This window comes from Falco biarmicus, chromosome 8, assembly GCF_023638135.1.
Source record: "Falco biarmicus isolate bFalBia1 chromosome 8, bFalBia1.pri, whole genome shotgun sequence".
NCBI lineage: Eukaryota > Metazoa > Chordata > Aves > Falconiformes > Falconidae > Falco > Falco biarmicus.
In genome coordinates, this window is record NC_079295.1 from 26798145 (window position 1) to 26822416 (window position 24272).

A 24272-nucleotide genomic window follows, 5' to 3' on the forward strand; every position below is an offset into this window, starting at 1 on the left:
CGCCGGCGGGGCGGGGCTGGCGGGGCTGAGGGGGCTGGCGAGTCGCTTGGGCTCATGCGCGCGAACGGCCGCGGGGTGCGCCGGGAAGGGCGCCGCCGCGCTGACGTAAACGGGCGCGCGCGCGCGTGCGTGCGTGCGTTGCGCGGCGTCTGGCGCTGCTGGCCGGTTCCCGCCATCCGCCACCGCCGCCGCCCCCCTTCCCCCTCCCCCCGGGCCTCAACCTGCCCAGCGGCGCCGGGGACGCGCCGGGACGCAGGTACCGGGGCTCGCACCCCCTTCTCCCCCACCACCCCGCGCTTCCTACCCCACCCGCAACGCCCGGCCGGGTGCCCCCGCCCCCCCCCCCCGCCGCTGCGCGGCGCCTCCCCTCGCAGCGGCCCGGCCCAGGGCGGCCATGGAGCGGCGGGAGGGGCGGAGCGGCGGCGGCTGGACGCGGGCTGCGAGGGGGCACCGTGCTCGGCGGCGCCTCCCGGGCTGCGCGCGGGGGCTGTTTCATTCATTTATTCTAATTTTTATTTACAATACATCCTGCCATACCGAGCGGGAGCCCCCGGCGGTGCGGTGCGGTTTCTCCTAGCGCTGGGCCGGTGGCTTTGCCGGGCGGAGTGCCGAGGGGCAGCCGGCAGCACAGGGGAGCACCGCCGCCACGGGGACCCTCGCCAGGCCCCTCCGAGTGGCCGTGGCTCGCGTCCCGTCAGAAGCGAGCAGGTTTCCCCTCTTAGATTTCGTCCAAAACTTTGGTGTCCATCTCTTACCGGTTTTCCTCAGGTTTTTGATTGGATTTTTTTCCCCCTTGATTCTGCTGAAGTTTCTTTAAGGCTTAGCAATGTCTGGACTGGGTCTGCTTGCTTTTCAACAGTGAGGAATCAGCACGTTGCTGCCCGAGCTGGGAGAGATTTTATTAATCTACGTTTCCTTAGCTGGTGTCTAGCTCACTTTCACTGTATTTAAAAACAGCAGCCAAATGGTTCTACCAAAATTCTACAGGAGCTTTAAGCCACAGTTACATCTTTCTGTAGAGATTATTTGGCCTGCCTAGTTACAAATTTCTCCTTTTTAACAGGTGTTTAAGGTGGAGTACGTTTACTCTTGTTAGCTCTTTTCTGTGAGAAAGCATGGCTCTACTAAAGGTGCATGGACCTGTCCGGATGCGCAGCATGCAGACTGGGATTACAAAATGGAAAGAAGGGAGCTTTGAAATTGTGGAGAAGGACAACAAAGTGAGTCTAGTGGTTCACTACAATGTTGGAGGAATTCCAAAGACATTTCAGGTACACCAAATATTAAGGGTTTTGTTTGATCAGTGCATGGTTTGTGCTTCTTTGTGAACAGGTGTGCTCTTCAAGGCTATTAAGTGTCATGCAAACTTCCCTCTGTCACTGTTTCTTGTTCCTTGTTTCCTGAACACTTATCCCTTTGTATAACTCTCCTATAAATTATTCACATGTATCATTAAACGATCAGCCATGGTCGGCATAGAGATACCACTGAATGGGAAGAACCAAAAAGCAGAGGAAAGTTACCAGGGTATACAGATGGTGGCTCAGGTGCTCAGATTTTTGGAACATGTAACCTTTCTGTCACTGTTACAGTTGCAGAATCTAGAGGTGAAGATTCTGAACACATTGTACTAGCAATTTTTCCCAGCTGAAGAGGAACGGTGTTAACTTGTATAGCCTTTTGCATAGGCTCTAGGTTTTAAATATGCCAGGCAACGTGGTCTCCTCACTGGGAGGCTGATGCAGATCACTGTTAAAGATTCTCTTGCAATATTCAGCCTTTCTTTCATTCTATAGCTCATTCTAGTTATCTTCCTAGGTTTTTTTGTGCAAAATGCCCTTAACTGAAAGAGTGCAAGGAGTGTTTTACTGTAAGAAACTTCTGATTTAAAAGTATGTAGAGCATGTAAGAGCACTTGCAAGGAAAAAAAATTGTATCCTATTTAGCATCTTTGTAACAGCATAAACTTGATCTAAACATTGGCTTCTGCCTTTTTGTGCCACAGTTGTTTTTCATCAGTGGTGGTCACGAGACCTTTCTCTGAGCCATTTATTTCTCTGGATGGACTCAATGAAAAAACGTTCACTTTATTTTAGAAAGATGAGGTTTTGCCACCTTAGTGTGCTGAAAAGTCACAGCAAAGAATCTGGCGGCCTGTGTTGCCTTGGAGTCAAGGCATGGGAAAATCATGAGCTGTGGATAGTTCCTACCTCTGTTATTGTAGACTTGAAAAGAATCATTTGCTTCTCATGCATGATGCTGTTTGATTTAATCCAGCATTGGACCATGCTGCTTCTAAGAAGAGTAGTCTCTTCCCTGGGTGCTTGCTCTCAAGTGCTCTTTTCTGCCTGGACAAGTGTTAATGTGGTATGACAGTGACTCAAAAGGTGGTTGCATGGGGATGATGAGCCTATAGAACAGCTAACCATGGCCTAAAGGGGCAGGTTTTGCTCCTAGCCTTTCACATCTGCTGGCTCTGCCACTCACTAGCTCTCTGTGAGCTCAGTTGGAGGGTTTTCATGTGCATTAATTCAGGGAAAAGACAGAATCCGAGATCTGGTGGAGAGGGTGATAGGGCACCATGCAGCTAGGACTGCAGCAATGGAGGAAATGCCGCATCTTTAGATCAGTTATTTTTGTTTGGATGGTGGTTATCTCTCAGCAGGATCTGCTTTCTGGTCCTGTTCATTGTGAAGCAACAGAGACACCAGCACAAGAGCATTGGTGGGAGTGAGCAGCAGGCAGGGAGAGCTGCCTGGCCCTTCTGCTGCAGGATTGGGCTTGAGTGCAGTTTGTGTGAGCTGACCCCAGTCTGTCACAGTGCTCTTGTGTGCAACTTCAGGCATGACAAGTTCCTGATAATTTTGCTTTAGAAGTAGCATTCCCTGTTTCTTGACAAGTTGCTCTGGGAGAACTGTGGGTGATTTCTCCATTATTTTTTTTTTTACTTCCCTATAATAGAACACTTGGATGGATCCAGGGTTATACTTCTTTCTGTGGTGACTGGTGCATCATCAAACTTCTTATATTGGATGATATGTTTTACTGATGTTTCAGAGCCTTGACTAAGTTGTCCTAGATGCTAGATATATATTAAGAAATATTTCATTTACTCCCACTTTGCAGGACTCTGTGACTCTGACTGGGTCATAACAGGTGCATGGAGAGTATGGATGGAGCTTTCTTATGGTAGTGGTTTGGGTTGAAATAGGTTGTTTTGCACCAAGATGGTGAAGTAACTGTAATATCTTTGCACTGGGCTCAGTGTTTTAAGAGAGGATGAAAAATCTGGAGCCCCCTTTTAAATTCTTAGGTCTTTGAAGATTTTTTAGATTATATTAAACAAAAAAAGCAACCAATCCCAGAACACAAGGATTGAGCACAAAGTATTTCAGAAGTGTAATTTTGCCAGCAAAATAAACCCTTAGTTTCCAATTAAGGTGGTTTTTCAGCCTCTCTTATAAACTGCTGTTGTGTCTAGGTTGGCTTTCCAAGAAGCTAGATATCTGCATGGAAAAGAAGAAATCTCACTGATGGACATGGAGTGCCTTTTACTGTCTTAGTCTTTTATATCTTCTAGAGCAATGTATAGTGAAATTTTGGTGTTAGAGTGTAATTAGTGTTCGTGTCTATTAATTATTGTTATACTTAGATTGGTAGTGTGGCAGTATGCAGGTCAGGCCAACTTAGGAGAAAGACTCCAGTCTGATGGGCAGTATTTTACTCTGTCTTGTAGTGTCTGGTGACCATGGTTACAGTTTCCGATCTTGTATGAAGCACTCTGTGTACATATGTATATATACAGCATATATAGCAGTGTACTGGCATGGAGGTTATTGTGTATCTGGTGCCTGATCTTAGGCAAGGCTGAAGAAGTGGCAATAAAGTGAAAAATTCAGCAAAAAAGGACAAGGGAATTGAAAATGAAAGTATGCCTAGGTATCTATTGTCAAACTTCCATGCAGTCTGCAGATGCAAGAGATTCTTTTGCTTCCTCTGCTTTAAGAGTTACCCTCAACCTGTGTGGATAGTAGAGCCTTTGCTGAACAGCCAGTTCTCATAGGTGACTTAGCATGAAATAACAGTTAAGTAATGGTGTAATAAAGTAGCAGCGGCATTGTTAGGGAGCACAAATTTTTAGTAAAATTATTCTTGTGCTTGACCGTAATATTGAAAGTTTTGTTGCACTTGTTATAATGTTGCATATAGACTAAGCACGCTTCTTATTGGCTTACTCTGTCAGCAAGTTTTTTAAGCAATGTCAAACCTGTCTTCCCTGAGAGCAAATTATAAAGTGAGTAGCAGGTTGTACTTAACATTTAAACTGTCCCCTTCTTAAATTGTTTCAGACTTGATGTGGAAGTTTCAGACAGTTAAATGGGACTGTATGAAGCTCTTCCTTTATGTTCAAAAATGTCACACTTGGTAGCAAAGCAAGTTTTAGAAAGCTTATCCAGGAATATAGAGCCTGTTGAGCTATAGTGATACTGTCCTTTCAGTTCTGTCTGCTTCCAAGATCACAGATTGCATTAATTCTGTGAGGTTTAATGTTTGGTCAGAGTGGAGCAAGAAGTAGTATTTTGGTGTGAGTGCCTCTTACCCTCTGTGTTTGAAGTGTTTTGTTTGAATTTCCAAGTATTTTGGCCTTTTTTAAAATGGATTTATGTTTATAGTAATTTTCTTGTTTTCAGCTAAGCCATAACATTAAAACTGTGACCTTACGACCAAATGGTAGAAAACTGTGCTGTCTGATGCTAACACTAAAGGATACCAGCTTCCTGACAATTGATAAGGTACCATTGAAAGACGCAAATGAAATGCGGATGTATTTGGATGCAGTTCATCAAGACAGAGTTCATACTGGTAAGTGCGATTGTAAATCATGTTAGTAACAGTTTGGAGAGGGGTTGATGCTGTATTTTCTTTTTTTCATCTTTAGCCATTTTGTCTTCCTTGTGTTACTGACTTTCTTTGCATTTGTGTAAATGCTTCTTTCTGGCCCAGAACCCCAATTTTTGTTATATACCCTTCTATTAATCTACCTTTGTCATGCTGAACAATAGAGATGATAAAAATAGAGATTAAACATGTAGAAACTGTTTATATTGTAAGTGTGCTGGTATTTGAAAAACTTGTCTGTTTATCACACATGCGTAGTCTTTTCTTTTTATTTTACCTCTTTATTTTGTCCTTTTTAAGGATAGGAACTCTTGCCAACCGAGTAAATGACCAATATAAGGGATATCCATAAACATATGCTTATGTTTGTGCACTCAGAATATTGCACTGCCTGTTGGCAGGAAATCTAGTGTCCCTTCCAAAATCAACTCAGTCCAGCTAAATATTATATTACAAAAAAGAATGATAATCAGTTAAATGACAATCAAATCAAATGTTGTGTGCTTTTCCCGTCAGCTGGGAAACCCTCTCAGGGATCTGGCAGCTTTGGAGGTGTGCTGGGCAGCAGGACCACACAGAAGGAAGCTAACAGGCAATTCTCTTATACAGAGAACCAGGTTTGTTTAATTGTTCAAATTTTCCTCTCCTTTAATTTTATTTCATTCACTTTCTCCTCTCATTCTCTTATTGTATGTTGTAATAGTACTGTAAATACTTAATTTGCATCCAAAGCCTTTGTAATGCCTTTGTAATCTAGAGGGCCTGGAATAGATGTATGCAACACTTGTTGGCAGTGATGTGTCTTGCTCATGAGGAGCCATATATTCTGTATGAATAAGAAAAATCAGCATCTGGCTGTGGAAGACAGAATATGTTCTTCACGCTGAGCTATCAGGCAAGTGAAGAAGAAGCAGAAACAGTGGGGAAAGTACATGATTAAGACTTGCTTCTCACTGAGTTCTGAATATCTCTTTGTTTATACTGAACACCTTACATGGCAACTGAACATGTTATAGTCAGCACAGATCTTAATGAGATTAGCAGACTTCAGCCAAATGTATATATTGAAAAGCTGCTGACCCAATTTTGTATCAGAATGAAGTTTGTGGCATTCTCAGATTTTTGTGTAAATTTTGCAGACTCTTCCCCAAAAGTGGTTTTCCTTCAAAATATTTTTGTTCTTCCTGCATAACATAGATTTCATGGTGTGTCTACTGGCTTTAATTTACTTTATCTCTGTGAATATAGGAGAACATTTTTGATGTTGTCCCAAAACAAATTATACATGTTACTTAAAGGCAGTCTCACAGTAAAAAGTATAAGGTTTTGTATATAGTAGTCAGGTTAGACATGTTCAGTTTTTAGTCTAAAATTAGCCAACATTCCTTAGTTAACCAACTATTAGCTCTTTCCATTGCATTACGTGTGGTGCTTGCTTGGCCTAAGGCTGTCAGGACGCTGTTGTAATTGTGTGGGTTTTAATACCCGGTTTGGTTTGGGTTTTTTTAATACCACCCAGTATTGATCTGGGGATAGTTAAGAATCATGCCTTGGGTTTTTAATGGCAAAGCTTGTAAAGGAGATTTTAAAGACTGAACTTCAACTGACTTAGCATTGGAAAATAAGAAGGAAAATTGGTTACTGCAGTAAAGTTTCATGTTTGACTTGCATCGATACAGTAAAAATTTTACCTATGTCTAATTATTGTTAAACTCTTTCAATGTATTACAAGTAGCATTTTTCTGCTTTTGGATGCTACACCGTAGTAAGTAAAGCGGTAGTGTAAATGCTAGGTTACACTAAAGATGGTCATGTTTTTCACTGGTTTGGATGTTTCCCTGCCCCCCTCCACTTGAATTTTGCAGACTCCTCCCAAAAGAGTGACCGTGGAAAGTAAGGAGGAAAATCCATTTCGCAAGGTGCTGGGTACCCCAGCGAGAGCATCTGTTAAGAATTCTGCTGGAACTGGAACACCTAGCAACAGGGTGAACATTTCAGCATCTCCTGCATCATCGACCCCTCACAGAACAGGCTTGTTGGAGAATCGGTAGGAGTGTTATCCTCTTATTTATGATATTGTTAAAATTTTGCTCTTTATAGAGCTGCAGGTGGAACTCAGTGCACCTAAAAGTAAGAAAGGAATATGTTTCTTCCTCTGGTTTTGCTGTTACTTTTAACAGGATGTTAATATGTGCTTTTCTAGCCTCTGGCTGGTACTAGCACTAGAGCTTTATGAACAACTTAAGAGTTGGGCAAACCAAATTCTTCTCTATATGCTATGTTATAAAAGTGAAGATTGTGGAAGATAGGTGCAAAATGCACAGAAAGCATTGAGGAGTTCTGTTCAGTTGGAAGAGGATCATTTACTAGCCATTCTGAAAGAGTGACCACTTCAAAAATTTTCTGTCATCAGTGAAAAGAGGAAAAGACCACAACCTCCTGGTTCAGAAATGAGTGAAGATTATCCCAAAGAGAATGATTCTTCAACGTAAGTAACCATTGTTTCTACTTTCTGATTTGAAATTCTTTGTTCATTTGTAAAGGTAATTTTTTCTGAAAAGAATGCTTGGGTGCTTCCTGTCTCAGCAACATGGTACAGGCTAACCAATAGTCAACTTGTGAACGCACTGAGCGCTTGAAATGGGGTTTGCATTCAGGATTAGTGAGAGAAATACAACCTGCTCTAGCAGTTGATTTGCAGGAACTGACACATGTAAATTTTGTCTTCTTCCTTTTGTCAGTTTAGTCAAGATTGCCACATATTCTATGTGTGTAGCTATAGGTACCTTCTTTATTGAACTTGCTTTGACCCTTTTCGAAACAAAATTCATAAAAGAAAATTGCCATTTGGAGAATGAGCTCCATGTGTTTGAAATCACATTTAAGCATAAGTAAGAAGGCTCATTTAAATGAATTGGTTAAACTTACCTGCAAATAAACTTTAACTGTTCCGCAGTCAAGTATTAAAGGTGGTAGGAGGGAAATGCTTCAAAAAAGTTGTAAATATCAAGCAGGAATATCCTCTATCTTCTATAACTGCACTGACTTCCACTCTTGTTTATCTGTAGGAATAATAAAGCCTTGAGTGATCCAGCATGGAAGTACTTGAACAGTAGCAGAGAGAAACAGTTGAATCTGAAGCAGGGAGAGGAAAATAGGTCATCAGGTAAAAAAATAAAAGTGAAGCCAAATAGTACCTGTGTTTGACCAGTACAATTTTACCCGTTTGATTTTAGTTTAGGAAGTTGCTGCAGAGGTGATTTTCCTCTTCTGCTTTCCCTGTACCACTAACTTCCTTGCTTCCTACAGAGCCATATATGAGATGCAAACAACTTGCCTTTGTTTTCAAAGCCTATCCTGCTCTAATGTGACCCTGACCTTTATACTTGTGTGCTGATGCCAGCCTTGTGCCAGCTTGTTTGAAAATTCAACAAGCAGCTTCAAACTTCGCTACAAGTTGCTCTTCCCCTTGGGAGGGGATGCCTATAAACACCTAAGGATTTCCTTTTTACTTGCTTTCTTGTTTATTTTTAAAACTGTTCTTTGCTGTTAATGCCCACATGAATTGTAGGCTGGGTTTTGTGCTGAAAATGTGTACTGTTTGCTTTTGTGTCTGTATCTCTTCCCCAGAACTTAGAGGGGGAACTATCTGGGGCCAGGATTTTTGTTCTGTTTTTAGCAAAGTTCTATTGGATACTGTTGTGTGACAGGTTTTACAGACAATACTGAAATATTGAAAATATGTACATAAGCTAGTAAGCAGCACTGTTCTTCAGTTTTACTAATAAATACTGAACCTCTTTCACCATAAAGGAGAATGTATTCAAGATCTTGTTATGGGGAATGTTGCTGATTGCAGTCTTTTTTTAGTGCAGCTCTGATGGCACAAACATGTTACTGGAGGAGCCAGTAGGGTGAATGTTTATCTCTGAATGAAAATCTGGTTTGCTCTTTAGAGTCACAGTTAGAATCTGTGAGTGTATACCTGCAAGTTCAGGTAACAGTATTGTGAACTTCCTTCATACATCTGCATTTCTGAACATTGCATGGCTCAAACCACTTCAGGCTGGGATAGAAGCAAATGTTTATTCATTATCCGAACTAAATTATACTGTGATTCACTGTAATAGGTGGGGGTTTTTACTCTTGGGAGTATGGGATTTTTTTATGTGGCACCATCTGAGGCATTAGAGTCTCAGGATTTGACACAATGATATCAGAACAATGCAACAGTCATATTTTGTCCTAAGCATATAGTAGTTGACTGGGGAATTTGGAGTGGGAAGAAAATGTTTTCGTTTTTGCATATTTACCTTGAACTTTGAGAGCACTGTATTGGAAATCATTTGTGAGTTTTCTGTTACATATATCTTGTATATTTGAACAAGAGGTAGGTATTTATTGTCTTTCAGATAGTTTAAGACCATTCAATAATTTTTTAATATTTTCTATTGCAGTTTGAATTTGAGGGGAATTATGGTATTCAATTCAATTAAAATTCCCAGCATGTCTTTATTTACAGATATTTGCATTAGTACCTCCAAGTATGTGTGTTAGTACTTTCCCAACCAATTCTGGAAAACACTATTTGAGGATTTTTAAACCTTTTGACTAAATACTTTTAACCCAGTTGTATACTATATAAATAGCTGAGTTACCTGGAACAAAATGACCTGCCTCTCTTTCTGTTTTTCAAGGTATTTTACCACTGCAGTCATCATCCTTTTATGGTAGTCGGTCCTCATCAAAAGAGTACTCCACTGGTAGTTCCACCCTGGACAGGTAGGACAACTGTAAAAGACAATTCTTTCCCAGGAATTAGGTTCTTCAGTTTCATGTGTGTTTATCATGTGGTGTATAGCTTTTAGGGATAAAATGTGTGTGTGTATACATATAGATATATATTTCCCCCCCCACCCCCCGGAGTACAATCTAGGTATTCAGCGTGGCTACAAGCTCCAGTTACTGCTTGCAATAGATAGACTTTCTAAAATCACTCAAGTATAGTCATTGTGAATGACTGATCCAGATGATATATAAACTCTAGATGGTTCAAATTCTAGATAAACTCCAGAATTTTAGACTGAATCCTTACTTTGTTTTTCCCAAGTAGATAAATGGCCTGAAACTATAGTAATACTGAATCTTGCTGAGGTTGGGATTCTTCTGTGTTAGTGCTGTGCAATCAAACTGCCGGTCTCTGCCCTAGATAGATGAGATACAAGATAAAGGAAGAAAAGAAGCATTGTCCATGCTTTACACGTGAGGAACTGAGGTCCATAGTGATTAGGTTATAAAACCAAAAGGCTGAAAACAAAGAGTCTGGCCCAGATGTGAATTTTAAGCATATCTTAGGAGTGGTGATCTCATGCTACACAGTTTTTCTTCCTATTGTCATACAGTGTGGGGAATTAAGTATCTTAAAGACAAAAGGCTTGGTTACACTGCATGCACACCTGTGGATGTAAGAGAATTTAACCAAAATATTTAAGTGCTCTGCAAAGAAGCTCTCTCTCTCACACCTCTTTGGTATTATAATACATGCCAGTTACCTTGTGTGACTTTACCAGCCCTTGTCTTCTATAGTTACACATTGCAGTGTCATGGACTACATTTATTTAAGGAAGAGCATTAGATATCTTACCCTTGTTATCCTTTTGTGGTTTTAGGTCTAGTGTATCCAGCCAGACCCCTTCAGCCAAAAGAACCCTGGGATTTCTTTCTCAGCCTGCTCCTCTTTCTGTTAAAAAAATGAGATCTAATCAAGATTACACAGGGTGGAACAAGCCCCGAGTTCCCCTTTCCACCCATCCTCAACAACAATTACAAGGGTAAATTTAATTTTCTTTATCTAGCACACACACTTTGATCATCAGAACATGCACATTCTTGTTATAATTATTTAAGGAGAAAAAAAAATCTGAAATTAATGAACACTGAGACAGGGAACACTTTTCCTGTTTTGGAAAATACATATTCTTAAATTAACTTCCTGAGAATTTGAGATATATAATAATGTCAGGTAACTCATGCTCCTTTCATACACTTCCATGATTCATTTCTCTATCTTGTGTATATACATACATTTTTTAAAATTTTGATTGTAGAAACTCATGGGTGCTGTCCTGAGAAATGCTGCCTCCTGTGAGTTTTCAGATTAGTCTGAAGGGCAGAAGGACAGTTCCAATAAGAAACTGCGGGGAACAGCTGGGGACAATGTCTGTGTTATGTGTCTATGTTTAACACTGGCATGTTTACACATTGACATACACACCATGTTCAATCTTCTTCTTTTCAGATTTTCAAACTTGGGAAACACCTGCTATATGAATGCCATTCTACAGTCCTTGTTTTCAATTCAGTCTTTTGCTAATGATTTGCTCAAGCAGGGTATCCCATGGAAAAAAATTCCAATCAATGCACTTATCAGGTAAAATTCACTTTCTGGGAAGGATATTTTCTCTTTCATTACTGAGAAACTAGTTTTGTAGTACTGAAGCAGCTTTGCAGAGGGTGATTTGCATGTGTAGATAATAAATCTTAGAGCACTCTGGAGTTTTACTTTAGAAATTGGAAGTAGGCTCTTAAAAATTGCAATGCCGAGTTACAGGCAGTGTTTTATATCTTCTGCTGTATTTCTAGTACTTCTAGCAGATTGAAATGGTTCAGAAGAAAATGCAAGAAACTGCAAGAGAAATAATGCAGAATTACTTCTTTTTAAAACATTACCAGCTAGGGTTTAAGCTGGTCACTAACTTCACCTGATATGCAAGGGCCTGTGCCTTTTTGGAAAATATCCTTTGTCTAGTAGCTGTGGAGGGTGTTCAAGTTCTGCATAGTTAGTCTTTTTCTAAATTCAGCTGAACTCAGTTCAGTCAAACCTCATGTCAGGAAACTCCAGAGATTTCTCTAGTATGTAAAACACTTTTTCTTTGAAATTTTGAATTCCTGTGCCATTCAGATTCCATTGTATCTCTCCCAGAAGGACTAACTGCTGTTTGTTCTATGTACTGCACTCTGTGCCATTTGGGATTTTTATTATATGTGCTTCTGTGTCCCTTGTTTCTTTTCACTCACTAAACAAGGTTCAGGATAATTAGAACCATTTCAGTTTCCGTGTCATAGTGTGTTATATCTTTTTGGGGTCATTTCTATTTTTGCTGTGTCTTCTTGAAGTCTTCCTACACTACTCGGGATCAGAGGTTGTTCCATGTGCCTCTTGAAACATCCTTTACCTAATTTTTGTAGAAAGACCTCTGAAGCTTGTATCCTGTACACCTAAATGGTAAACTGTGTGGGTAGAGCTTGTGCCCTAGTACCTTTGATGGAGAGCTGTGTGTGATCCTGTGCCTTAGTAGAAGTCAGAGTTGATACTCAGTAGCATCTACTTTGGCTTCTATTGGTTTGATCTAACATGGTGAATGTTTTTCTGGTTGAAAAGCCATTGCCTATGGACTGCTTTGTGGTGAAAAAGGAGTGTTTCCTGACATGCTTCACTGAGCAGTTGTAGAGGGTTAGGAGGGCACACACTGTTACTGTGGCTCAGCAGAATAGCAGAAACTTCTTGAGTCTCAGTAAAGTGTTAGCTGTTGATTTGGGGTGGGAGGGGAATTGCATAGGTCTTTTCTGTGGGTTTTTTTTTGTGTGTCTGTGTGTCTTGGAACATGACATCTTCCCATCGCCTGCCAGGCATATACTATGACCAAAACTGTTGTGCTTGGAATATATTAGGCATGTATTTCCTGTGAAATTGTCAAGCAGTTGTAAAAGATCACTAAATCACAGTAACGGATAGGCACAGGTAAAGTAATTTTCAACAGTTAAGTTGCCAGTAACACTACATGTAGCTTGAACCAGGGAACTCCTCATGACTCTTCTTGTTACAGCTTTTTTCTACTCTGTTCTAATGTTTTACTGCCAAAAGAAGTAAGGCTTGAAACTGACTGGAAGTCTAAAAAGTAAGAAAAAAAAAAACCACAAAAAAACCCCAAAAAAACCAAAAAAAAAACCCCAACAAACCCAACATAGAAACCAGTCTGGCCACACAAGTTGAGTTTAATGATTTTGTATTGCTTATTTTGGTGCCTTGTGATTTCATGTCTCCTATCAATACAAATGGTTTCAAAAAGCATTGTGGTTTTTGTTAATTTTTTTTCTCATAAAAGATATAGCAGAAATAAGTTTATAGAATTTTATAAGGCTCTTCTTTTTACCTTCAAAGATTGTGGAATTTTTTGGTTCATTTGGGTCCTGTTCCAATGATGGCCTTAAATGAGATTTCAAAGTACTTGAAATGGAAAAGGTTAATTATATATGAGATATTTTTATATAGAACCCCTAAACCACTTATCACAGGAGAAAAGCTTTTAGAGACTCTTAAAATGAGGTATCAGGAGTTTTATTTTGTTTCTCTAAAGTCCTGGATAGTCAATCAGTGTTTCATTACAGACGCTTTGCCCATCTGCTTGCTAAAAAGGATGTCTGCAGCCCTGAGGTTAAGAAAGAGCTGCTCAAGAAGGTGAAAAGTGCCATTTCAGCTACTGCAGAGAGATTTTCTGGGTACATGCAGAATGTAAGTACCATATTGTCTAGAAATAGTTATGTGTAATTTGTTCAGTATTTGGACTGCATTTGAATGATGATTACCTGCTGTTTGTTAGAGCAGAACTGCCTCAGTATTGCAGTGAACTAAAACATAATTTCCCCAGTCTGTGTGTGTTTGAAAGATACTGAATGAAGTTGTACAATATCACTTTTGAGTTTACCCCCTTTCTAGGATGCACATGAGTTCTTGAGCCAGTGTCTGGATCAGCTGAAGGAAGACATGGAAAAGTTAAACAAAACTTGGAAGAGTGAGCCAGTCCCTAACGAGGATAACTCACCTGGACGGGCTTCTGATGATCTCTCAGCCACCAAAGTTTATACATGTCCAGTTGTCAGTAACTTAGAGTTTGAGGTTCAGCATTCTATCATTTGCAAAATGTAAGTATGCTTGAGAGCTTTTTCTCATACTTACCTTAAAAGACTGGGAAGTGTTTCCATGTTACAAAACTTCTGCAGGTTATAACTAGAACTTAGAGCTGTGTTTTTTCCAAAGCTAGATATTTAGAAAATATTCTGTGGTCTAGAAATGCTGTAAACCTTACACCACACTACCTGCTGCTACAGGCCTTCTTTAAACAGTGTCATACCATCTAGTTCTTCATTATGTATCCAGTGGAAAGCCTCTGTGCTTTGCTTTTTGTGTACCAGTTGTATGAGAATAGAGAGAAAAGGGGCGTTCAGCCAAATAATGTTTTCTTTCAAAAAAATTGGAACCCATGTTTTTAATTTGTTGTTTCTAAGGGTTTCCAGGCAATGGCATTTTCTTCTGTCTCTCTAGGTTATTGCAAAAAAAGATGTAAACCGGTATGTGTGGGCATTCATTGTGTATGACCTGTGCATAGATTCCCCTATGGGATGCTTGCAATTCCACGGAGTTTTCTTGAACACAGATAATTGGGAATATTACTTTGTGTGTACTGCACAGGTTCCCTAAAATAATTAAATGTACATTCCGTGCAGGTAATAATTATTGAAGACAAATGACTTGTAGGGTTTCCCCCCACCCCAAAAGCACAAGAAATTTGAGATTTATTTTTTTTTTTTAAGATTAAGTCTACTATTTTGTTTCTAAAAACTGTTTGAAAGTATTTCTAGGCTTTCCTTTCTTCTGGGCTGGGCTGACTTCTTTTTTTCTAAGAATGCTGAATGAAGAAGGTGTGTTCAGCCACATGGCAGTCACTTTGATTTCCTTTATACTTGATCACTTGCCTATCCAAAGCAGTCCGTGGGTTTTTGTCCTCACCCTTACACAAATGTTTCTTTCAACTTCTAAAGCATCAAAGTGAAACCCCAAAGTTCAGCTTTGTCATAAGCATCAAACAGTTTCTTTTTTATGAGTAAAAATAGACGGATCAAGAGTCATACATTTACTGGGAAGTTACTTTAGCCTAAAAAATGTAAGTTGTCATTAATTTCAAATATTTTTTTCATCAGACTTACGTAAGCATGTTTCCTTCTTAGGTGTGGTGAAACAGTCACTAAACGAGAACAGTTTAATGACCTCTCCATTGATCTTCCTCGAAGAAAGAAATTGCTTCCTTCCCGATCGATCCAGGATTCCCTTGACCTCTTTTTTCGGGTACATAGTTTTGGAGGGTTTTTTTATTCACTGTAGAGTTATGTGTAGGTTATGTACCCTACGGAAATTTTGATTGTATGGCTGATTAGTAGATTGTATGACAGGGGTTGCCGGCATGTGAAATAATAAACTTTGCGCTTTTTTTAGGTATATACCTTAACAGTATACAGAAGTTTTTATTGTAAAATGCTGTGCAGAAATTAATGATCTTTACAATACTGCTGTGAGATAGGTAAACTTCCCCATTTTGTGGTGGAAGAGTTGAGGCATAAATAAATACACGGGAGAGAAGGGAGGCTGTCAAATTGAGACAGTTGCTCAGGAATTGCTACTTCCTCTTCTGGGTTAGGATGCTTCAACAGCTTATGTATTGGCCTAAATTAGCAGGGAGGGAAAAGGTCATGCAGATGCAGTAATTTAAAAAATAATTTTTATATGTGAGTGCTCATCTTGTAAGTAGAGCTTCAAGGTGAGGTTTCTGAAAGCTGAAGATGAGCCTTACACCTGTGAATTAGTGTAGTATTTTGTTGTATCTTGGGACAGACCTGTGTGTTTTCTCCATTTACAGATGGTGTTTTCAACAGGTAGAGTAATTGACGTGCTTATTCTTCTAAAAGCTGGTGGACGTCTTATGATTTTAAAAGATTCTTAAAATTATAGTGGTGTCACTTGACCTCATTTTAAAAAAAATGGGCTGTAGAAATGCTTGATGGATGAGTCATGTAACTTAATCACAGTGATGCTTCCCCTTTTGCTGTCTGTTCAAAACTCTACTCTGGTGTAACACATCCTTGACAAGTTTAGATGAGGATAACTTTTCAGGAACAAAGCTGAGGTTTTGAACAAGGGAGAGAAAACTTTATGGCAAATTATCCTCCACCAATGATTATTAGGAAAAAAAACAACAAACCAACCCTGTGTGTGGAAGAGAAAACTATAAACCATGTAAGACAGTTCCCTCTCTCTGGAAGCTAATATGTCTCAACTGTAGCTAATTCACTGGTCTGCAATAGACTTGCAGGAAAAATTCCACCTGTATTAGTGGATATGTTGTCAAATTGTAAGTTCTGCTACCTGTCCTCTTACTAGATGCCTTCTTGTCAGGTCATGTTGAAGGTGATTCTAATTTTAAGTGTAACTGCTGTTTTGAAGAGCTTCTGTGACAGCAAAAGCGATGTGCGTTCTGTTGAGATCTGTTTGATGTGTCTTTTCCTCCACTAGTCATTTTTCTGTTGTCTTAAACAGGCAGAGGAGATCGAGTATTCCTGTGAGAAGTGCAATGGAAAGTCTGCTGTTGTCACACACAAGTTCAACAAGCTTCCCAGGTAAACGCTGACATGTGTTCGTCTCTTCCCTTGAAAGCACACATTACAAAAGTGCAAGCAGAAGTCACTTGAAGAGTAAAGCTGGGAGGATGGGTAGGACAGCATGTACGGTGGTGTGGAGGTTCGACCCTGGCTGGACACCAGGTGCCCACCAGAGTCGCTCTATCGCTCCCCTCCTCAACTGGGCAGGGGAGAGAAAATACAATGAAAAGCTTGTTGGTCAAGATGGGGACAGGGAGATCACTCACCAATTACTGTCAAGGGCAAAACAGACTTGACTTCAGGAAATTAGTTCAAGTTCAAATCAGAGTAGGATAATAAGAAAAGCCAAATCTTAAAAACATCTTCCCTCCACTCCTCCCTTCTTCCTGGGCACAACTCTACCTCCTCCCCATCAGCAGTGCAGGGGAATGGGGAATAGGGGTTGTGGTCAGTTCATCACACCTTGTCTCTGCCACTTCTTCCTCCTCAGGGGGTGGACTTCTCCCACTCTTCCCCTGCTCCAGTAAGGTTCCTCGCACAGGAGGCAATCCTCCATGAACTTCTCCAACATGAATCCTTCCTGCAGGCTACAGTTCTTCATGAACTGCTTCAGCATGGGTCCCTTCCATGCAGTGCAGTCCCTCAGGAGCAGGCTGCTTCAGTATGAGTCCTCCACAGGGTCACAAGTCCTGCCAGCAAACCTGCTCCACCCTGAGCTTCCCACGGGGTCACAGCCTTCTTTGGGCATCCATCTGCTCTGGCATGGGGCCCTCCCCAGGCTGCAGGTGGGGATCTGCTCCTCAATTAACCTCCATGGGCTGCAGGGGCACAACCTGCCTCGCTGTCGTCTTCACCACAGGCTGCAGGGGAATCTGCTCCACCACCTGGAGCACCTCCTCCCCCACCTTCTTCACTGATGTTAGTGTTTGCAGAGTTGTTGTTCTTGTGTATTCTCTCTCCTCTCTTCTGCTGCAATTTGTTGCGCAGGTGCTTTATTCACCTTCTTAACTGTGTTATCACAGAGGTGCTACCACTGTTGCTGATTGGATCAGCCTTGGCCAGCAACAGGTCAGTCTTGGAGCTGGCTGGCATTGGCTCCACTGGACACAGGGGAAGCTTCTGGCAGCTTCTCACAGAAGCCAGCCCTGTAGCTCCACCACTACCAAAACCTTGCCACGCAAACCCGATAGAGGTGGTCAGCATGTGAGAAAGATGCACATGCAGACAGTAGTCTTCTTGCTGTTCTTGAGTTTCCCTCTAAAGAAGCTTCTCTTTGGCACCCTCTGCAACACTTTTTTCTTCTTCCCTGTTGGTACACAAGGAGGGCTGAGTTTTCCCCTTTTCATGGGGTTCCTGCGATCTGAAGGAAACAGAAACAGTAAATATATTCTGGAAGTTAATATTTTGTGCTCAGCTGACGTGATGGGTGGGACTGCGCTGGAGGCATTAGTGCCAGAAGTTGTATAGAGGGTTTTACTCTGATCAGTTAATTCTTCCCATGTAGATTTCTCTGTTTCACCCTGTTTTCTCTCTCAGTAAGCATGGCACTTTGAGGAAGACGGCAGACACTTTGAGGGTTAATGGCATGCTTGATAGTTTCTGACCTCGTGGTTGGGTTTAGTTCATTATTTAGAGAGGAAGTGCTTCCCATTTTCTCATGGGACGTAAAGCTAAAAGTCTGTTGGATGACTTTACCTGGTCTATGTCCTTGTCCCAGGTGTACTTATACTGAACCCAGTAACTTGATAGTTAGTTTGCATTTTGCTTGGATAGTGTATTTGTGCTAGCTCTGCAAAATTCTTGTCAAAGTTTTTGAATATTATTACAATATAAGTGATGATACAGCTGCATGATCAAAATAGGGAGCACAAAATGCAGTGTAAGGGAGAAGACTCAGTATAAGGAGGCCTTTTCAGGCTTTCTATACTGTTGTGATCAAAAGCTCTTTCAAAGAAAAAGTGTCGTGACAGATAAACCAAATACACATCTTGCATTGGGCACAATTGCTCCTCCGTTATGGACATCTGTGTGATCCCTCCATCAGTGTCATGAATATCTGGGACTAATATACTAGCATTCTGGCCTGTAATGGTATTTTGATTGTTTCCTGCGTCTCACTGCATAATAAAAACAACAAATTTGCTAAGAGCTGCTTGCTTATGCTTGACTGAAGAGCAAGATGATGTGGATCAAAGCAGGAATGCTCTTGAGTCGGCAGAATTTGCACTCTGCACCTGGCACAAATTTGAATGATGGACAGGAGAGTAATTAGCTGTCTCTTGCCAGGTAAGAGATGGATAGTGTTTCCCTACCACCCTGAAGTAATAATCTGTTTTAGAGTTAGGTGAATGCATTTTGTAAGCAGGGCTACTTGGATTCGGAATAGGTTTTCTCTGACTTCTGTCTTGAGATTAACATTTGTCCTTCTGTCATCTCTCCCAGGGTCCTGATTCTTCATCTGAAACGATACAGCTTCAATGTAGCATTGTCTCTCAATCATAAAGTCGGGCAGCAGGTGGTTATTCCAAGATATTTAACCCTGCTTTCACACTGCACAGAAAACACTAGGCCGCCGCTGATGCTGGGATGGAGCATCCATTCTGCAGTGTAAGTAAACAACTTGTGGTTGATTCACGCCATGTTAAGCACATATGCCACAAGGTAGGCAGTTGTCAGATCTTTTCCAGAAGACACCTGGGCAAGGAAACATTAAAATTATGCAGCTTCATATGTGCACTGCTACTTTGTAATGATGCCATCATGAGAACATGTGTGGAAAGGAAGCATGATAGAAACAGTAGAAAGAGTTGGTGGGGCATTATCTATGTAATATTTGGTCAGATAATATTCTTCTCTGTCTTCGAAAACAACTTTCTGTCCTTGTTAAGAGTTTGTTTTGTCCTAAAATTTATGCCTCGATCCAAAATAATCTAGATTACTTTTCACAGCACAGTTAATTCTGCTTAGGACATGTAAATCCTACCTTTTTTTGCTAATTTCCTCTCATACCTCCTGTGCTATCATTCATTTTTTACTGTCTTTCCTGTGCCACTGTAGTATCTGAGCACTACACATGCAAAAATACTATATCCTTTTCCCTGTGACAGTTATTTCTGTACAGCTGCTTGTCCTGAGACACAGAGATTAAATGTGCCACTTGTTACATAGGAAGTCTGTGGCAGAATAAAGAAAAGAAACCCTCAGGCCTCTTGTGGTCCCTACCTAACCATGGTGGCCGTTGTGAGTTAGGACACATCTGGTGTATGTGTTCAGTCATGTGGCATATGTTTTGTGCTGAATGTTTGGTGGCATTTGAGATTTACATGGATGTTTTCCAAGAGTTTGCTTTAACAATAGAAATCTTAAACACAACAAACAGCTTAAGCTAACCAGAGCACAAATACTTGAAAATATGTTTGAAATAGCTTTTCAATGGCTTCTTTAGTCATTGAAACCATTCTGATTGACCAGAGATTGGAAGGGTAACTGGGCTGGAGAGAAGCAGCCCTGGTTTGAGAGGAAGATTAGAAAAAGATTTCTGCATTAGCAGCCATCTGGTGGATAGATACATAGTGATGGAGGAGCCCATGAAAGGATTAAATGGAGCAGGAAGTTGTTTTGAAGAACGTAGGTAAGGGAGGAGAAACAGACATGGGACATTCCAGAAAACCAGCTGATCCAGATAGTAGCAGGAGACTGCGGTTTGGGAGCAGGAACTTAAGTGCTGGTGGGAATAAAAAAATAAAGGAATGGGCTGTCTTGAGATGGGAGCCCAAAGCCTTTAATTTGTGAGCTTGTCCCTAAGGGTGCATCACTAAGTGAATCAAGTTAAAAGTATTATATATGGTTTTGAACAACTGTTGTATATTTATAGTGTGATGGATTTATTACTCTAAATCTAAGCAGTTAGCAGGTACATGCTGATACTCTACTTGTTTCTTTGGTGGTGGATTTGCATGCATAGCAGACAAGTAAACATTTTTTTAAGGACTGTAACTGCTGCAATAAATACTTTGCTTTTTTAATAGTTCCCGTCCATTGAAAGCCTCCCAAATGGTGAATTCCTGTGCTATAAGCACTTCCACGCCTTGTAGGTGAGTTATAGCTCTGAAATGCCCATGGCCTGGAGTTTCATGGGATAATTTTTAATGCATTTTAAAATTTTCAAATTTTTTTTCTTTAATCATTCCACTTTTGCTATTTGTTTTCTTTTCTTCCTATTTTTTATATTGTAGTAAATTATTTCAACTATTTTCATATCTGAGTTTTGTTGTGTTACGTGCTAGCTGAAATTAGTATCAGTGGTACAATTTGCCTAGTTGACATGATGACCTTAGCATTTATTTTGAGAGCCTTTGGGAACTTGTAAGCAAGCAAAGATATTTTTTTTTTTTTTTTTTTTTTTTTCAGACAGAAGGCTGAGCATCAGAATGAGAACTGGATTTAGTTGGTACAGATGATTTGTCAGTGCCAGATATCTTAAACTAGCTTGCATTTGTAGTTGCAAGTCACATATATAAGAAGCAAAATGGTTTCTAATTCTGCAGTCTAGCTCTGTTCAGGCTCTATGGAGCCCCCATGTGTGTTGTGGGAACAGGTGGTTAGTGCCTTAAGTTTATTTGCGAAGATGAGAGGGCATTGTTTTTATAGGCTGTTTTGAAAGGCTAGTTTTTGATATAGTGAAAACCGATATTGCACTGGATAGTTTTGCGTTGTGGAATACTTAAAACACCAGTTTTTGTAATCAAGCAGAAACTGCAACTTCCCCAGACTCCCTTGTCTTCTGTTCTAAAGAAGCAAGAATTTATCTTAATGAGAGAGCAAACAGGAAAACTGAAAACCAGTGCAGATTTGCACTTTATATGTTCTAGTAATGATGTAAGAAGTCATGTGTCCAGCTTAGTAAAATTTGGAAGTCAAATGGTTTGTGTCGAGTTCTACATGTTACTGTGGACTCGACTCAAATGCGTAGTGTCTAGGATTGCTAGGTAATAAAGTGCAGAATCCTTGGCCTTAGAAGCAAGAGCCATACACTTAGTAACTTTTAACACTGTAAGTTGCTATTGCATGCTTGAAGTAGGTAGGTCAGTTAACCTAGTAAATACACTTTTTCTGAAAACCCTGCCTGCTATGTTAATAAATTGTCATTGTCAGTTGTTGCATTTTGTTCCCCAAATTGCACTGCCCTGCAGTGTGAAAGTTAGGTGTAATGTTTTGTTAATGGTTGCTTCGAAACAGATTTGTATAATGCTATAAAGTTTTATAGCCATGTTTTTTTAATTTACAGAAAATACACTTTCAAGTCAAAAAGCTCTGCAGCCCTCTATGTAGATTCTGACAGTGATGACGAGCCGTTGAAACGCTCTGTTGGCCATAGCCAAAGGTTGTGTAACATACAGAGTAGAGATCAGCAACAACTGCAAGAAGAGCCAGAAAAGGTAAGGGAAAAAAACACAACTTTTATGTATTAGTTCCTATATGTACTTGTCTGGCCTGTTGTGCTTTTCTTAGCACAGATTGTGAGTAAAACTGATGTAAGATTAAAAGGTGGGGGTTTTTCTCCTAGTTAGCACTACAATGCTGGAGGGGAGTGCTTTGCTAATTGACCTCTCTGTACAGTTGTCTTGGGTTCCCACTGGGAACAGAGGTAATTGTGTTGCAACTGCACTTGAGTTTTCAGGTTATGTATACCAGCTGCTTAGCAGTTTTGTCAGTCCTTTGGGTAACTTTCACTAATAACGTTCCCAGGCTGAAATGTAATGGGCTGTCAGTAATAAAATTATGCAGTAAATCCCTTGATTAAATTAGATCCAGTACAAGTTGGGCTAAGCAAAATATTCAATTGAGACAACTTCTTGCATATTCAATCTGTGTCCCCTTTCAAGTGTGGCTTTTTAAAACTTTCAGAAACTGAAGCTATCAGTCCTTGGAGGAGGACACGTAGAATTGTGTAGAGATCAAGTTAATTGATATAAAGGCACAGTTAATTTCTAATTGCCTTTGAGCTATTCATTGTGACTAGTGTTAAAGTTACCAAGATTATTTTTTTTGCCTCTGTCACGGCAGTGTAGCAGGTAGGTGAGTTGTGTGGGAAGGAGTGATGACCCCCAAGGGAAAACAAGAAGCTTAGAGGATTATCTTGCAGTCCACTTTCTTCTATTAAGAGTAGTGCAGGTCTAGTGCTTAGGACAAGTGTCCTGCATCTCTACTTCTTTAAAGGTTTTGACGGTGTTCATGGGGTTATTTTAATCAAGCAGGACTTGGGGTCTTGATTATGGCATTAAAGGACAAGTGTAAAGCTGGCTGAATAGCAGTAGGTAACAAGAGGAAGATATCTACAGTTTCTAATCTGATGCGAGGATCCTGATCCACTCACTATTTAAGAAATAATAAAATAAATAATGAGTATTAAATTTTCAGAAGACCCGGAGCTGGGAAGGGCTGCCGTTATGATGAATCTCAGAACTACAATTTAGAATGATCTTGACAAATCTGAGAGACTGCATAAAAATAGGAGGGTGGTTCAGTAGGAACAGGCTAAAGGTGCTAATCTTAGCAGGACTAATCAACTGTAAATGTGGGACGGAAACAGCTGGGAAAGTAGTGGGCCTTCAGAAAGGGTGTGAAAGGTAATGGTCACAAGGTCAGGCTGGTTGAAAACAGAAGTGTATAGACAGAGGCATAGCCTGCAGGTTGTGTGATGTAACCCTCCTTTTTTCTTCAGCATTGAGCTTTAGATGGACTTATGTGTTCAGCTTTGGGACTGAAAAGAGTTGTAGATTAACTGGAGTGGCACCAGAGGAGAGGAACATGAATGGTCGGAGATCTAGAAAGGAAGATTCTGGGGGAAAGAGCAGGCAAATGAACTTGGGTCTTAATAGTTTAAGTAGAAACCTAAGCAGGGCTTGTGTCTTCAAGGAAGGGGAAAAAAATGAATAGGAACACTTGAGCTGTTTTCTGTGCCCTTGGTGGATAGAACAAGAAGTAATAGACTAAATAGCAGACAGTAATTTTTAGATTCAATATCAGGGAAATTTTTCTGATGCTCGTAGGGATAGAATGTGGTGCCTTGGGAGAAAGCAGATAACTCTTTGCTGAAGGTCTCGGGAACAAGATAGGCAACTGCTGTCCTGCATGGCACGTCTATAGCTGGCTGCAGGTAGGAGAAGGAAACTAGCTTGCCTTTGAAATCCCTCTTATGTATAGAAGTTTTCCAAAGTGTCCTACATGATTCTTCCTCAAGTTTTGTTTGCGAGGAAGTGTAGGTAGTCTCTATCGCATAAATATTGTTGTGGGAATAAAGTCTATTAATTTGAATAGCAAATTAATTACAGGCTTTCTGGCCTGTTGTGGGAATGAGACAGTAGCGGTGATGATTCCACATAAGTGACTTTATTCTTTGTGGCCATGCACATTGGGCACTCCTCAACCACAGGCTTCACCAGCTATCTGTTATCACTCAGATCATCTGTCTTTCTCAGTGTTGTCCTGGGAGGACCTGGCCCTGGTCCTTGGAAGTGGCATTACTGCCGCTGCACCGTTTCCCTTGGTGTGCTTCTCATAGTGGCATTAGGAATTCAGCAGTCACCCCACACAGCCGGTATATCCCCTGTTAGGCACTGCCGGCACAGCAGGGCTATATAACACTGGGTTGTAGGGGCAAATAGCAGTTATCCATCTAAAGTGGGCAGGACTGCAATTCCTGTGATTTCTGCCTCTGCAGATGAAGTGATATTTGAAGTACTTTTAAAAAATACTTACCTAAAGCAGCCTGTCTTAAAGCCTAAGCTACTTAAAATCTACGCAAATAATTTCTTGTAGAAAAGTTATATTCAAATAACACAGAGGTGCTGCCAAGTCTTTACAGTCCAGCCACTGAATTA

At 40.6% G+C, this 24272-nt stretch overlaps 1 protein-coding gene across 2 annotated transcripts in view; it reads left to right on the top strand.

Annotated features, from left to right (window-relative positions):
- The first annotated feature begins 116 nt into the window (after positions 1 to 116).
- The window catches only part of USP37 (ubiquitin specific peptidase 37), a 38588-nt gene continuing 14432 nt past the window's right edge, over positions 117 to 24272 (top strand). Inside the window, exons 1-17 of one of the 2 annotated variants that reach the window (XM_056349239.1) lie at positions 117 to 256; positions 1064 to 1271; positions 4692 to 4863; positions 5416 to 5516; positions 6765 to 6946; positions 7313 to 7387; positions 7968 to 8065; positions 9597 to 9681; positions 10569 to 10730; positions 11198 to 11329; positions 13348 to 13471; positions 13676 to 13881; positions 14965 to 15082; positions 16328 to 16407; positions 18832 to 18996; positions 20418 to 20483; positions 21677 to 21827. In XM_056349239.1, coding sequence (XP_056205214.1) covers positions 1116 to 1271; positions 4692 to 4863; positions 5416 to 5516; positions 6765 to 6946; positions 7313 to 7387; positions 7968 to 8065; positions 9597 to 9681; positions 10569 to 10730; positions 11198 to 11329; positions 13348 to 13471; positions 13676 to 13881; positions 14965 to 15082; positions 16328 to 16407; positions 18832 to 18996; positions 20418 to 20483; positions 21677 to 21827 — 2073 coding nt within the window. In that variant the 5' untranslated portion in view covers positions 117 to 256; positions 1064 to 1115. The remainder of the gene's footprint in view (positions 257 to 1063; positions 1272 to 4691; positions 4864 to 5415; positions 5517 to 6764; positions 6947 to 7312; positions 7388 to 7967; positions 8066 to 9596; positions 9682 to 10568; positions 10731 to 11197; positions 11330 to 13347; positions 13472 to 13675; positions 13882 to 14964; positions 15083 to 16327; positions 16408 to 18831; positions 18997 to 20417; positions 20484 to 21676; positions 21828 to 24272) is intronic. The other variant, XM_056349240.1, reaches the window with a different exon arrangement.